We start from the raw sequence: 15,404 nt of genomic DNA, 5'->3' as shown, positions 1-15,404 counted from the left end.
TAAGAAATTTCAGGTGTATAATCAGAGTGGAATATTGAGCTAATGGGATGGTTCACAAGTTAGGAATTATCATTGCTAAACCATAAATATAAACAAGGAAGTAAAATCATGAAAATTGGGGTTCAAGGGGAAGGAGTGGGGTATATATTAGAGAGGAAATTATGATGGTAATGGAGAAGAACTTGGGAAGAGAAAGAGGAATAGAAGGGTGGAGAACAGTGTTCCTGGGGCTGTTTACGGGGTGTGTTGGGCAGCCCCATGTGTGGTCAGTGCAGAGGAAGAGGAGGATGAAGCAGTATATCCACACCCTGGAGCAGCCTGGTTTTTTTCCACTGGCTGTAGAGGGAGCCAAGACAATTAGCATAGACATAAACTAGCAAATCCACAGCTGGATAATATGATTTGTGGTGAATCCATTGCCCATGAGGTGGATGTTGGGATATAGCTGATGTTGGGATGGCCCTCAGGCACTGAGTGTACCCAGCTGGCCCACAGCTGGGTACACAAAAGCCTCTCCTGACCAGAGGACATTTTTTTTAAAAGCTCTTTACCTCACGTGCACATGCATTTTCAGCTCTAGGTGTCTCTCTGTAGCACAGATTTAGCTTTGTCCCTTCCTTTGTGCCTGTTCAGTCCCGCGCTGTTACCTCAACAAGCAGCTGGCGACCGTGCGAGTGCTGAAGGGGGACCCAGCTGAGCTGTCCTGCACTGTCAGCAAGGACAACGTGACAGGAACCTGGTTTAAGGATGGCCTAAAGGTGGGTTCCTTGAGCTTGCTGTTGGCTTTGGGTAGCAATGTTCTGCTCTCTGGCTCTACTTCCTACGGGTGGTGTCAAGGTGTCCTTCCCCATGACAGTCACCTGCAGTCTGAGTGGGGCCCTGGAAGGGTTCTCAGAATCCCAGAGTGGTTTGGGTTGGAAGGGACCTTACGGATCATCCAGTCCCACGCCCTGCCCTGGGCAGAGATACCTTCCACTAGACCCAAGCCTCGTCCAACCTGGCCTTGGACACTTCCAGAGATGGGGCAGCCACAGCTTCTCTGGACAACAGAATACCAGAATGTTGTCATTAAATATGCATGACATTCGTAAGTCTTTTCAACTGCCTTTCAAATTGTAGTCTGCCCAGTTTTAGTTTGGATTGCATTTTTTCCTTTTTTATTTTAAAAAGGATAGGTCTGTCCCTTACTTTGTAGTTAACAAGCATGGATGGAGTCGTCTTTGAAAAGAAAGGTCTTGTCCACAAACTGATCATTAACAAGGCTGAAGATATTCATGCTGGGAAATACAGGTTTGAAGGTGGAGATGTAAAAACTGAAGCTTCAATTTTTGTTGAAGGTGAGTCTACTCAAACCACCAAGGCAGCATGAGATGGACTTCAAATGTAATATATTTACTCAGAGACATGTTATTGGTTATTGAGATCAATTTATTATAAAGAATTACAAGATAAATGGGAAATGGTTTTTGTATAGGTTGGTTCATTTTGCATTTGCAAATTTAACTAGTGACCCTTCTGTCAGCAACTCAAATATTTTTGGGGTGCACAAAACACTTTATCAGGGCAGACTCTTCATTCTTGTGTTTAGTGTGTTGCCTAGGGGAAATTTTCTCTAGTGAAAGTACAGTGTGATACCAGAAAAGTTTGTGATAATTATCCTGTAGCAAAGTACAACCAAAGGTTCAGATCCAAGTGTTATGAGCTTCTAAGCATTGCTGGCAGCACCATGGAGGGGATCACTTCCCTCCAAGGTGAGCCTTATCCTCTTTGAATTGTGGTTTTTAGTGACCTTGTATCACCTGCTTAGATCCTCCCCAGGTGGACAAAGTTCTCCTCAAGAACTTGACCAGTGTCCCCACAGTGGCCAAGGCTGGGGAGGGGGTGAAGCTGCGGATCCCATTCGAGGGTCGGGGGCCCATCAGGGCGGCGTGGCTGAAGGACAGGATGGAGCTGGGGGATGACACCAGGATCCGTGTGGACAAGACAGACACCAGCACCACGCTGTCCATCTCCAGCTGCGAGAGGAGGGACTGTGGGGATTACAAAGTCAGGCTCAAGAACGACAGTGGTGTCCTGGAGATCAACCTAAAGCTCGTGGTGACAGGTAAGATCCTGTAACATTCACCGTGGCTTTCACTGTAAAGCTTAGCCAGGGAATCCATTGACACTGGTGACAACCTCATTTGGAGTGACTGGGTATTTCGAGAGGAACAAGACTCCGGATATTGCCCTGAAATCAGGGTACAAGGCAAGATTGCTGAACATGCTTCATGCCCTTTAGTACAAGGGAACACAAACCCAGTTTGGTTTTTCATGGCCTAAGCAGCTGAGTTTTGAATGTTCAGACACTGTGGGAGATGTGACTGTACATAACATGCAAATCTGAAATTGGATATCAAGGTCCAATTCAGCCCTCCCATAAATGTCTGGGCTCCTTTGAGAGACCAGAAATGAAGTTTTGTTTGTATTAGCAAGCTGAACTGGTGCAATTCTTATGAGAACTATTGACCTAGGGAGGGCAAGGGCCTGGCTTTCCATCTTCTCCATAAAAAGTTAGAAGAGTACAAGTTTAGAAGAGGCAATTCACATTCCCAGCCCTCACCCTACAACTGTGCCTGCATTTCATCAGGAATAGTCTACCAGCTGGTGAGCAAGGGACAGTGTCTGCTCCAAACCCAGGAGCAGGTCTGGGTCTGGAACTGCCTGTGTCTCTGTTCATCTTTCCAGACAAGCCACAGCCTCCAGCAGGACCCATCAAAATTGTAGAAAGCTCTGCCAACAACATCACAATCCAGTGGAAGCCCCCAAAGGATGATGGGGGCAAACCAGTACAAAGGTACCTCGTGGAGAGGCAGCAGGTGGGCAGGAACGACTGGGAGACACTGGGAGAAACCCCCCGGAGCTGCACCAGCTTCACCATGAGCAAAGTGGAGGAAGAGATGAGCTACTACTTCAGGGTGAGAGCCATGAATGCCGAAGGAGTGAGCGATGCGCTGGAGTCAGGGGAAGTGAAGGCTGCTGGTAAAGGTGAGGAGATCTTCTCATGATTCATAATTCAAATTAGGAATTTCATTATCAAAGCTGACATCAGAGGAAACTCACTGCATTGTGTATGTTGCTACGGATCTCAACTTCAGTCTTCACACAAAGCTGTGGAAGTTGCCCAGCAAGAGCAGCAGTTCGTTGTACACTCTGCTGATGCTGAGATGTAATTATTCCTTGGTCATGCTCCATTTTAGATTGGAAAGGAAGTTTCATGGGGGAAATGCAAAATGCATCAAGATCAAAGGAAATTTTTCCCAGTGTGGCTGCAAAGTGTGAGGCCTTTTCTTAACTCCACAGGCAAAAGAACTTATATATGCAGCCCTTCTCAGCATGACCACTCCATTCCCCTGATCTCCAAACAACTGAATATTGGTTTTGTCTTTCAAGGAGTTTAAATACTAGAACAGGTTTGCCATGAGCACAGATGCAGTACTAGAGAGAGCAATGTTCAGTTCTAATTATCTTCTATCTCCATTCTCATTCCCATGATTCTGTATCTTGAACACTTTAGCAGAGGGCAAAGAAAATCCATTTTGTTACCAGTTCCTGTTGTTTGCTGGATCCAGTTTGTGTGGGGAACAGGATCCACAGCTTCAGGTCTCAGCCAGGTTTTCAAAGCACATCCATAGGAATACTTGGGGGAATCTGGAAGAAGAAATTATACACAACACCAGTTTATTTTGCCATAAAAACATACCTGCTAATAATGAAGTCCTCATCTCTTTGTAGCTTCCCCTGGTGCCCCAGATCCCCCTGAGATCATCAGTTCCAGCAGAGACACCATCACCATATCCTGGAAAGCTCCTTGTAAAACTGGCACTTCCCAAATTATGGGATACATTGTTCAGAAACGCAAGAAGGGCACTGTGACCTGGCTGCCAGTCACCAAAGTGCCTGTCAAAGGTGGGTATTCTAACTCCTGGAACAGCCTGGTGGATTTGAAAAGGCAAAAATGTCAGCTGGGTTTAGGAACTGCTTAGGATCTTACACCTTTCGTATCAAGGCGGTGATGGGTGACTTTGGATGTCTTTACCAACTAAATGATTCTGGGGTTCTGTGATTCAAGGGCTGTTTGATTTTGAAAGGAATACAATGAACACATCCCATAAGATCACATGCACTTGGCTAGGGAATGGCAGGGTAATCAGTGACAGCTTTTATGGCTCCTGAGAGTTTTTCAGTCCATTATTCTGCATGAAGTAAGGCACAGCTTTGTTGTGTCACCTTTCCTCATGGGAAACAGCTCCCCTGAGGCAATATCTCTCCTTTCCTCTCTTCTCTCCTCTCTCCTCTCTCCTCAGACAAGAAACTGAGGGTGACCAGCCTCAAGAAGGGTGTGCAGTATGAGTTCCGTGTGGCAGCTGTCAATGCTGCTGGCACAGGACAGCCCAGTGACCCCTCAGAGCCTGCCTTTGCCCGGGACCCCACCAGTAAGTGCCCTGCCCTGTGCTCTGCTTTCAGGGTATTCGTGGAGAGATGTTTTTAAATCCTCTGTAAAAGTGTGTGGGGACAAGGATCAGTAATTGGGGAATGTTTCATGCCTAAGAATCAGCTGGAGGAAGGAATGGAAGGATTTCCTGTAGGATGTCCAAGTCAAGATTTGGCAGATCCCAGTGTGGAGTAATGTGCAGTGTGGAGGAATACTCAGGAGGGCCACAGAGTGTTTTGGAATGTTGTGGATTTACTGCAGGGCTGGTAGGAGCAAGGACCCAGATCCAGCTCTGAAAAACTGGGTCGAGGTGGGGCAAGACAGCACGGTAGAAATCCAGTGCACAGCAAGAATGTTGGGGAATCTCAGGCAGTGAATGAAGAGGGAAGAGAAATCTTAGAAAAATAGTTTAAATAAAATTTCTCCATCCAGAATCTCCAGGCCAAGTGCAGGACCTTAAAGTCAGCAGCAGTGACAGCACCAGTGTCACCTTGACATGGAACAAACCTGAAGTACAAGATGGGAATGATGTGAAAGGCTACGAGGTGGAGATGAGGCCCTGTAACAGCCTCAGCTGGACCAAGTGCTTCACCCTCCCTGCAGAGAGCACGTCGTGCAGGGTGCAGGGCCTGCAGGCCAGGGAGAAGCTGTTCCTGCGCGTCAGGGCCCTCGGCGACGGCGGCCCCGGGGAGGCCTCGGAGCTCGAGGCGTGTGCTGGAGCTGCTGCTGCCCTGGGTGAGTCAGGGGCCCGGGGCTCTGTCCCAGGAAAAGGGCACACTCCCTGGGCTCTGTCCTGGGAACGGAGCACTCTGCCCGGGCTCTGTCCCCAGAACGGGGCACTCTGCCCGGGCTCTGTCCCCAGAACGGGGCACTCACCCTGGGCTCTGTCCCCAGAACGGGGCACTCTGCCCGGGCTCTGTCCCCAGAACGGGGCACTCTCCATGGGCTCTGTCCCGGGAACGGGGCACTCTGCCCGGGCTCTGTCCCCAGAACGGGGCACTCTGCCTGGGCTCTGTCCCCAGAACGGGGCACTCTGCCTGGGCTCTGTCCCCAGAACGGGGCATTCTGCCCGGGCTCTGTCCCGGGAACGGGGCACTCACCCTGGGCTCTGTCCCCAGAACGGGGCACTCTCCCTGGGCTCTGTCCCCAGAACGGGGCACTCTGCCCGGGCTCTGTCCCCAGAACGGGGCACTCACCCTGGGCTCTGTCCCCAGAACGGGGCACTCTGCCTGGGCTCTGTCCCCAGAACGGGGCACTCTGCCCGGGCTCTGTCCCCAGAACGGGGCACTCACCCCGGGCTCTGTCCCCAGAACGGGGCACTCTGCCCGGGCTCTGTCCCCAGAACGGGGCACTCTGCCCGGGCTCTGTCCCCAGAACGGGGCACTCTGCCCGGGCTCTGTCCCCAGAACGGGGCACTCTGCCCGGGCTCTGTCCCCAGAACGGGGCACTCTGCCCGGGCTCTGTCCCGGGATCGGGGCACTCTGCCCGGGCTCTGTCCCGGGAACGGGGCACTCTGCCCGGGCTCTGTCCCCAGAACGGGGCATTCTCCATGGGCTCTGTCCCCAGAACGGGGCACTCTGCCCGGGCTCTGTCCCCAGAACGGGGCACTCACCCTGGGCTCTGTCCCCAGAACGGGGCACTCTGCCCGGGCTCTGTCCCCAGAACGGGGCACTCTGCCCGGGCTCTGTCCCCAGAACGGGGCACTCTGCCCGGGCTCTGTCCCGGGATCGGGGCACTCTGCCCGGGCTCTGTCCCCAGAACGGGGCACTCTGCCCGGGCTCTGTCCCCAGAACGGGGCATTCTCCATGGGCTCTGTCCCCAGAACGGGGCACTCTGCCCGGGCTCTGTCCCCAGAACGGGGCACTCTGCCCGGGCTCTGTCCCGGGATCGGGACACTCTGCCTGGGCTCTGTCCCCGGAACGGGGCACTCTGCCCCCGGAACGGGGCACTCTGCCCGGGCTCTGTCCCCAGAACGGGGCATTCTCCATGGGCTCTGTCCCCAGAACGGGGCACTCTGCCCGGGCTCTGTCCCAGAACGGGGCACTCTCCATGGGCTCTGTCCCCAGAACGGGGCACTCTCCGGGAGCAGGAGCGGCCGGGGCTGTCGGATACCGGGCGGCGCTGTCCCCAGGCCCAGCCTCGCACAGGGCATTGGGGCTCCTGCTCACCTCGGGGTTATCTGCTCACCTCAGCAGGGCAGTCTCAATATTAACTGATATCAGATATGCAGTGCACAGTGCTCAGCTCTTTTAGAGACTCCTTTGGATAAAACAACCCTCAGAACTCCATTTTCTCATTGGACTTACATTTTGCCCCCTGTGCCCACACCACAGTCACCAGACAGAACCCTGCTTGCACCCTTCCAGGGGAAACATAGAGTTTTCACTCAGTTTTTAGACAATATTCTGAAATGAAACATTTTGTTTAGTTCTCTTAAGTCACATTTTTAAATGCTGTTTTTGGATACTTTATTTTACTTTTTAATTGTTTAGCTTGAAAGTTTTCACCACTTTCACTTTTCCATCTTTATTTACAATCTGCAGCTCTGTTTTTTCCCTGCTCTTTGGGAACATTGCAGAATTACAGACGTAAGAGATAATTCTGTGACGGGTTCAGCTTCCTGAACTTGGATCCTAAGTGAAAATGTCTACTTGGGCATATGCCTGGAGACCCCATTTATTTATTTATAAATAAATAAAATAAATAAAATCAAATAAGTCCATCTAAAGCAGGTGTTCAATTCTATACTGGAAACATTAAATACAATTTAGCATTACTGTATTTGGTATTCTTAGATAAATACCAACTGCTGCAGTGTATGGATGAAATGAGAAAAGAAAATATTTTAAATGCTAAAAAATACTGTTTTAGATAAACTCTGGCAGCTTTCCTGTGGATGTCCTGTGCTCTGTACTGCATATGTATTTTATAAGTGTCCATTGGAATTTCCTTTTTCCAGACACTATTTAAAGAGAAAAGATGATCCCTGTGATGGGATAAAGTGTGGCAAAGAGCCAATTTCTCTGTGACTGAGACATCACATGAATACAGAGATTGTTGTGATTGTATTTTTACATCCTTTTCCCTTGTTCAGTCATGGTGATAAATAAATAGTAATGAAATTTGGGAGGTGTAAAGTCTGGGACTGAACCAGGGAGATTTTTCCCTCTGTGAGTCCCTCACCAGCCTCACCCAGCTGGGAGAGGCACCGGGGGTGGAACACTGATTGTCACCAGTGACTGCACCAACATCCACCTTTTGGGAGTAATCTTTGTCTCTTCCAGTCTCCCCCAGGTTACTGATAGATGACACAGTGAAAAGCTTCCTGGTTATAAAAGCAGGGAATCCCATCCGGGTGAAGATTCCCTTTGAGGTGGGTATTCAGGGCTTTGAAGGAATTCCCTGCCTGGTTTTATAGCAGACAGGAAAACCGAGCCACTCTTTCTATGTCATGGAATTGTGTTTACAAGATACTGGGAAAATAATTTGGCCTGCCTGTGCTGTGTAGACTTTCAGGGTGAGGAAAACACGAACCAGAACTGAGCTGTCAGTCTTGGCATTGGTGTTTTATGACATTGTGGTCATTCCTTAACCTCTGCAGACAAGGCTCAGTGCTGTCCACCTAGCCTTAGCAATGTATCATCATCTGGTACTGCTCTGTCAGACTTCCCAAATCAGGGATTTCCCTGTGACACCCTCAGAAGGCCTTGGGGCACCCTTTCCAGCAACACCTCCACTGGGCTTGTCTCACCAAGCAGCAGCACTTGAGCTCTGTGACTTGAGAGCTTGGCAGGTGCTGACAGAAATCTCAGAGCTTTGGAGTAAGCTTGGAACAACACAGGCTTTTCCTCATGGGAAGTGTGGTCAGGCTTTGGAAGGGGCTGCCCAGGGAGGTTTGGAGTCCCCATCCTTGGAGGTGTCCAAGGAACACCTTTTGTGTAAAAAGTGTAAAAGTGCTTTTAAGGTGGGGATAGGGCAAGGGTTGGGCTCTATGGTCTTGGAGGTCTTTTCCAGACATAAAATGATTCCATGATCCTGTGAAGTCTGGGATACCAGAGGAGGGTGATGAAGTGTGTGTGTTTGCTGGCCTTTCTCCTAGTCTCTGGGAGAAGAGACCAAAGATGGCACAATGGAAATAAAGACTTAGAGAATGTTTTTTCTTTCCAAAACCAACAGATCTTTTTTTAAAAACAGAAAATACTATCTCCTGAAGTTATCTGTCCTTGATCTGGCACAGCCTGTTTGACACAGTTCGGAACACTTTACTGCAATTACATCCTTAAAGGACAAAAAGGAAAAAAAATGCGTAAAGAAACTGTAGAATAGATCAGGGCTCTCAGATCCATCGTGGATCTGTATTTCTAAACATTACTATGTTGTGGAGGTGCATATTTGGGGTAAGATAATGAAACTAAAGATATAAGACACTGTCTGGAGGTGAAACAAGTGGCTGTGAGTCGTTGTTGTTTCCAGGGATCTCCCGAGCCGGTGGTGACCTGGTTAAAGGATGGGCTCCCCCTTCCCAGCCGGGCTGCCGTGAGCACCGAGGATGGGAGCAGCCAGCTGCTGCTCAGGGCAGCCGAGCTCAGTGACAGCGGCACCTACACTGTGGAGCTTGGGGATGGGCTGGGGAAAAAGGAAACCTTCAGCTTCCAGGTTCAAATTACAGGTAACTCACTGCCATCCATACAAATCTACCAGCAACTCCCAGCCAGTCCAGGCTGGGGCGTGAAGGGACTGAGAGCAGCCCTGGGAGAAGGACTTGGGGGTGCTGGTGGGTGAGAGCTGGACATGCCCTGGGCTCATCCCCCAGCATGGGCAGCAGGGGAGGGGAGGGTAGGGTTCTGCCCCTCTGCCCCCTCAGGTGGCACCCCACCTGCAGAGCTGCCTCCAGCCCTGGGGCCCCCAGCAACAGAAGGATGTTGAGCTGCTGGAGCAATTCCAGGAAAGGTCACGGAGATGCTCCAAGGGCTGGAGCCCCTCTGCTCTGGAGCCAGGCTGGGAGAGCTGGGGGTGTTCACTTGGAGAAGAGGACACTCTGGGAAGAACCCTAGAACCCCTTCCAGTGCCTAAAAGGCTCCAGGAGAGCTGGAGAGGGACTTGGGACAAGAGCCTGGAGGGACAGGACAAGGGGGAATGGCTTTTCACTGACAAAGGGCAAGGTTAGATGGGATATTGGAACTCCTCCCTGTGAGGGTGGTACAGGTTGCCCAGAGAAGCTGTGGTTTCCCTCTGGATCCCTGGAAGTGTTCAAGGCCAGATAGGACAGGGCTTGGAGCAACCTGGGAAAGTGGAAGGTGGGGTGAGACTGGATGGGCTTTTAGATCCCTTCCCACCCAAACCAGTCTGGAATTCCATGATTTACTGTGAGTAGGCAGAAGGCCACAAACTGAGTTTGGCAGGGTGAGCTCTGATGCAGTTTGTCTGTGCAGGCACAGGGAGAACCAGGGTACAGTTTTCTGTGAGATTGTCTAGGCACTTTATGATTTCACTTGTCTGCAGGACAGAGCAATCCACTGATTAAAATTATCCTTTCACAGTGAATGAGGGAGGTCAGCACAGGCTGCAGGTCATCGAGCACAGCTCTCCCAGCTGTGACCCCAGGAGGAGAAGCAGCTCGGCTGTACCACCCTCTCACCCCTCAGCCAGTGCAGATGTCGTGCAGCACCAGCTCAGTTCATAGAAATGCATTTGTGTGCCTGGAGAAGGAATGGCATTTTGTCCCTTCCAATGACCAGGATGGTCACTGAGCCCCAGACATGCAACAGACTCCAGGATTTTAGGGTTCTGTGCCACTGTCCCTACAGCTGTGACATTGTGTGCCCTCCCCTGGCAGATATCCCTCAGCCCCCTGGAGCCATCCGGCTGGAGGAGAATGTGCCCAACACGGTGACAGTGACCTGGGACCCCTCAGCATCTGAGCAGTGGGAGAAGAACCTGTATTACACTGTCCTGAAACGGGAATCCCAGAAGGGCCTGTGGCATGTGCTGGGGGATCTGATCTACAACAACAAGTTCACCTTCACCAGGGTGGTCCCAGGCAGGGATTATTACTTCAGGGTTGTGGCAAAAAACGACCTGGGAGCCAGTGATCCATCAGAGACTGTGCAGCCCTGGAGGATCTGGAAAAAAAAGGGTAAAACATTTTCAAGTATTTCTCTGTGTTGTGTTTTGTTTCTTTCATTGCTTCTAACACCCCACCCTCAAATGGGTCTCTCCTCCTGTGAATATTCGGAGGCCCAGAACAGGAATGTACAGAGATGCCTTAAGGAATTCCAGGTGAGCAGGGAAGGTTTGTTCTTTCTGCAGGGACATTGTGCAGACAGACCCTTCATTCCCAGCCATTATGACATGCAATTTGCCCCAGAATGAATTCCCAGCAGGATCTAAGGCTTTAGTATTGCAGAAACCAAAGTTTCTGGCTTCAAAGTTAAATGTTGGGTAATTCTGAGGAGCAGCAGAGGCTACAATCCATAGGTGCATGGGATCTCTGATAATTTGCAGAATTCCAGACACTGCACAAACAAACCCCTGCAAACATTGCAGTGCTGGGAGCAATATCTGAGTGTGTGTTTGCTGCTGTTTATTTTTCACAGCTGAATTTCGAGTGAAAGCACAGAAATACAGAGGAGTCAACCAGAACCAGCACCCGAGGTTCCTGGTGCCGCTTAAGTCGCACGTGGTGGTGACGGGCAGCGAGTGTCACATGAGCTGTGCTGTTGGAGGCCATCCCCCACCAAAAATCACATGGTACAAGGACAGCAGAGACCTCTCCAGAGATCCCAACTATTTCTGCACCAATGACTTCGGAGTGTGCTCCCTGGTGGTGCTGGGGGTCACCAAGCAGGATGAGGGGGAGTACATGGTGGAAGCCAGAAATGAAGTGGGCCGTGCCTTCAGCAAAGCCTTCCTCGCCATCAAAGGTAACTCTGCAGTGCTGCTTCCCTGGCAGATCCAGGGCTGTCACTGCTGCCCAGGGCCTCAAAAATGGTCCCCAGCCAGCTCCACCTGCTGACAAAGCAATGGTACCTTTGGGCTGTTTAACTGAGTTCCTAATCATGGTACTCGTGATCAAGTACCAAACAGAACCAGAAGAAAAGGCAGGTGGGAAAGACCACTTGATTTCTACATGGCCCAGAGGTTTTGGCTGAGCTTGAGCAAATTTTTTAGAAGGAATGATCCCATCTTCATGAGGTAGGATAATATCAAGGTCAGATTTTTCTCAAGTGCAGGAGCTGCAGAATAAAGACCCTGGCAAATGTGAGGGGAGCATCGAGAGAACAGTTGATGTTTGGCCCAAAGCAAACAGAAAGGGAGAAAAGAGGGAGACATGGTCAGAGGCATTGGGATCCTCATGTGGATGGAAGGGCAGTGGGATTGACTGGGGATAGACTCTTGGATATACTTATGGATAAATATTATTGGTGACTGTACCCAGTGAAATATCCTTTACTTGGAGTCAAATATTTTTCTTTAAATGCGAAATACCTTGCTGGGATTACAGGAGTGGCAAAATGGATCAGTTAAACCCTGTCACCATCTTGCACACTTTTAGGCCCTGTAACATTTCAGCTCCCCCTCCCAGGGAGCTTTTCAGACTATTTCTGATCTCCCTCAGTACAACCCTGAGCTGCTTCTCTTATTCTCACTTTCAGACTCCTCCCTGTAGTGTGGCCCTGCTGAGAACATCCCTGCATGGCTCTGAGGATGAGAAGGTTTTGGTGAGGACTCGTCCATATGAAGGCTGTGCATTTATTGTCAGCTGTTCACAGTCTGAGGGTGTTATTGTTCAGATCCAGTAATTGCATGTTGAAAATGGTGCTGCATTGCCATCAATACTGGGGGAAAAAGGAGCTTTAAGAGCACTGTTTTGTTTTTGGTTTTTTTTTTTTTTAATGATCAGGCTTTCTATGAGACCTTTAAAACACAGCTAAGAAGCTTCAGGAACACAGAAGATGAGAGGAAAAATAATTGGCCAAAATTAAACTTTCCATGGTGGGAGAGACCATCCTGCCACAGCACTCACCTGCAACAAGGACCTTTTTGGACATCAGGGATCTCTGGTCCTTTCACATACACTTTTTCAAGCCAAAACAATCACTGTGGATTCCATGTGATTCTCTGCAGGCTTCCCAAATCTGGCAAAAGCAGTTCTGCATATGTTCTACTACCAGTAGCTGCTAAGTAGATTATCTTCCCTAACCCCAAAGTTTAAAAGATCATCTGCCTGCTCCTTTTGTCTGGGCAGGAGATGAAACCTCAGACCAGACTGGCATGGGGTAGGTGAGGCTCCCAGTGCAAATGCACCGGTGGGAAGGACTGGCAGTCTACAACCACTGTGTGAGCAGAGCAACTCCCAACATCCACAGCATGTGCTGTACAAAGGCTGTGTCAGTCCTGAATCACCCCCAGCATCACTGGTGCATCCCAACTGCCCCTGGTCAGGGCACTGCTGGAAGGCTTTGCCTTGAGCACAAAGAGTTGAAAAGTCCTTCCTGTCTGACCAGAAATACGAGGGACCCCCAGGGACCTCCTGCCACGGCCAGGGGTTCCCATCACTGGGCCTGGACAGCAAAATGTTCTGGTGGCTGTAGGAGGGTGTCACAGCCAGAGCACCGAGGGTACTTGGTGACAGGAGAGAGCAGAGCCAAACACAGCTGGGGCTGGAATCTTCCTGGGATTACATTTTGTACAATGTACAGGTGTACATTGCTACAGATGTAGCAGCAGTAGATAATGAAATTAAACCACAACCCAGTGAAATCTACCCCGAGTCCGTGTTTATTCTGGAGAAGGAATCCCAGCCAGTTTCGGCATCCCTGCCTGCTGCAGTTTCACATCCCATTGCTGCACTTGGTCATCCCTCACGGAACTGCTCCGCAGCTCCTCCTCCTGCGGGGCTGCAGGCAGGGGACATCCCCTGCAGGGCATATCCGCTTCTTGACTGATAAACACAAGAACCAAGAATGATGGAAACTGCAATTGGAGCTGAGGGACCTCAGGAAGCCTGGCACAGCAGGAGCAGGAGATTCCTGCAAGTCCTGCTGAGATGCCCGCACCAATTCCAGCGAATCCGCTGCCGCCGCTTCACCCCGCCGGCTCCGCTCCCGGCCGAAGGCGGATCCGCGGCCGGAGCTCACCTCCAGGGTGGCAGGGCCGAGCTTTGCGGTCCGATCAGTGTGCCGGGCTGGCCGTGGCAGCGGTGCACTGGGCGGGGTTTTGGGTTTCCCCCCGGCCAGGCCCGGCTCTGGCGCTGCCGGCGCGGAGCCCGGAGCCGCCGCGGGGCCATGGTCTCTCCCGGGCCGCGGCGCCCCCGGCACCGCCCGCAGATGGTCCCTCCCGCCCCGCCAGCAGGTCCCGCCCCCGCACGTCCATCACGCCAGTGCCGTCGGTGATTGGTCGATCCTCAGGGCCCTCCCCGACCCAGCCAATGGCGGCCCGCTCCGCCCTGAGCCAAGATGGCAGCGCCCAGACCGGGCCGAGTGGTTTCCTCGGCTGCGCTGTTCTCGCGGACCCGGGGAGCGGCGAGCCCCGAGCGCTGGGGCCGTGCCTCCGCAGCGTCCCGCGGCTCCGGCTCCGTGCCTCCGCAGCGTCCCGCGGCTCTGCCCGAGGCTGCTCGGACGGCGAGCGCTGCTCTGGCCTCGGGAGAGGCGGGGGCACCGGCCGGTGTCTGAGGGAGCGGCGGCAGCGCGGGACGAGACGGGCCCGGGGAGCCGAGCCCGCCGGGGAGGGGTGAGAGGGCGGGACAATAACAGCAAAGAGAAGGGAAAACAGAGGTGGCGGTTCGGGCGTGGGGCGGCAGCGAGAGGAGCTCCGTGGCCGCGGGGGGAGCGTCCCGGGCCGGGAATGCCCAGCACGGCCGGGGCCGGGCGCGGGGCACCGGCGGTCCCCTGGGCGGGGATGCCGCCCTCGCCACTCCCCCACCGGCCCCGAGTGCCCGCGGGGCCGGTGCCGCCCCTCGGGGCGTTCTCCCGGGGCTGCTGCGGCCTCTCCCAGCTCCGGGAGCGGTCCGAGCTGCCCCAGAGCTCCGCGCTGCCGCTGGAGCGGCCGGAGCACCCTCGGGATCTCCTGGAATTCATCGTGGAGCGGGGATTCCTTCCGGGGGGAACAGCGAGGGCGGCCGCAGGGACACGGCGGGCGGCAGCATCCCCCGGGCCGGGGCACCGGCGCAGCTCCTTGGCTTCGGTTCCAGCACACTTCTCCAGGACTTGCTGCACACCCAGCTTGTGGAAAAATCTTGGGGATGCTCCCACTCCTGGGCACTGGGTCCAGCCTGGGGGGTAGCGGACATTCCCCCTTTGCTGGGGAAAAAGGGTGAAGTTTTTGGCCAGTGCTGAGGGGAGCAGAGGTAGAACATTCCACACCCAGAGAGGTCAGGCCTTTCCCAGGCTGCCGCTGTCCTCCAACACCAGCAGCTTCATTTTCCAGCCTGGAGTTTGTAAACCAGTCGGGTGTGGGGAGAAGGCAGGGCAGTGACAGCAGCGCAGCTCCCAGCTCCCAGGGCGATGGGGTGAGGGCCTGGGAGCATCCACGTGTATCCCACAGGGGCAGGGGCTGTGTCCCATCGGAGAGGATCCGCTTCCAGCGCTGCCTGGGGCGGGCAGGGACAGTCTGTGTGTCCCCTGCACACAGTGGGGAACCCCCCTTTGAGCAGGACTAGGACATGGCTGGGACCAGCTCCTCTTCAGCAGCACATCCCGGGCAGTGGTGCCCGCCTTCGTGGCAGGGGTGGGATAATGGGTTTGTGCTGGGCGCGGGAACGTCCTGCCCTGGCAGCTGCTGAGGGGCTTCATCTGCCACACTTGGCTGCAGAAGGTGGCACCTGTCCTGCCATCCTGCTCTCCCAGAGAAGGGACTTGGGAGGTGTGGGCACAGCTCAGAGCATGGCCTGGGCACTGCCGAGGGTGGGACAGGGTGGACAGGACCCTTT

General features: G+C 52.8%; 1 protein-coding gene across 50 annotated transcripts in view; it reads left to right on the top strand.

Annotated features, from left to right (window-relative positions):
- IGFN1 (immunoglobulin like and fibronectin type III domain containing 1) overlaps nt 1-13,241 on the top strand; it is a 33,088-nt gene extending 19,847 nt beyond the window's left edge. For all 50 annotated transcript variants that reach the window (XM_068173486.1, XM_068173502.1, XM_068173475.1 and 47 more), the window contains 12 exons: nt 634-758; nt 1,196-1,337; nt 1,808-2,104; nt 2,728-3,027; nt 3,775-3,948; nt 4,347-4,475; nt 4,907-5,209; nt 7,759-7,847; nt 8,948-9,143; nt 10,311-10,610; nt 11,071-11,397; nt 12,130-13,241. In XM_068173486.1, the coding sequence (XP_068029587.1) occupies nt 634-758; nt 1,196-1,337; nt 1,808-2,104; nt 2,728-3,027; nt 3,775-3,948; nt 4,347-4,475; nt 4,907-5,209; nt 7,759-7,847; nt 8,948-9,143; nt 10,311-10,610; nt 11,071-11,397; nt 12,130-12,143 (2,396 nt within the window). In that variant the 3' untranslated portion in view covers nt 12,144-13,241. The remainder of the gene's footprint in view (nt 1-633; nt 759-1,195; nt 1,338-1,807; nt 2,105-2,727; nt 3,028-3,774; nt 3,949-4,346; nt 4,476-4,906; nt 5,210-7,758; nt 7,848-8,947; nt 9,144-10,310; nt 10,611-11,070; nt 11,398-12,129) is intronic.
- The last annotated feature ends 2,163 nt before the right edge of the window (nt 13,242-15,404 follow it).

The sequence above is a fragment of the Anomalospiza imberbis genome, chromosome 26 (genome assembly GCF_031753505.1).
Source record: "Anomalospiza imberbis isolate Cuckoo-Finch-1a 21T00152 chromosome 26, ASM3175350v1, whole genome shotgun sequence".
In the NCBI taxonomy this organism is placed as follows: Eukaryota; Metazoa; Chordata; class Aves; order Passeriformes; family Viduidae; genus Anomalospiza; species Anomalospiza imberbis.
This window is presented reverse-complemented; position numbering and strand designations above follow the sequence as displayed.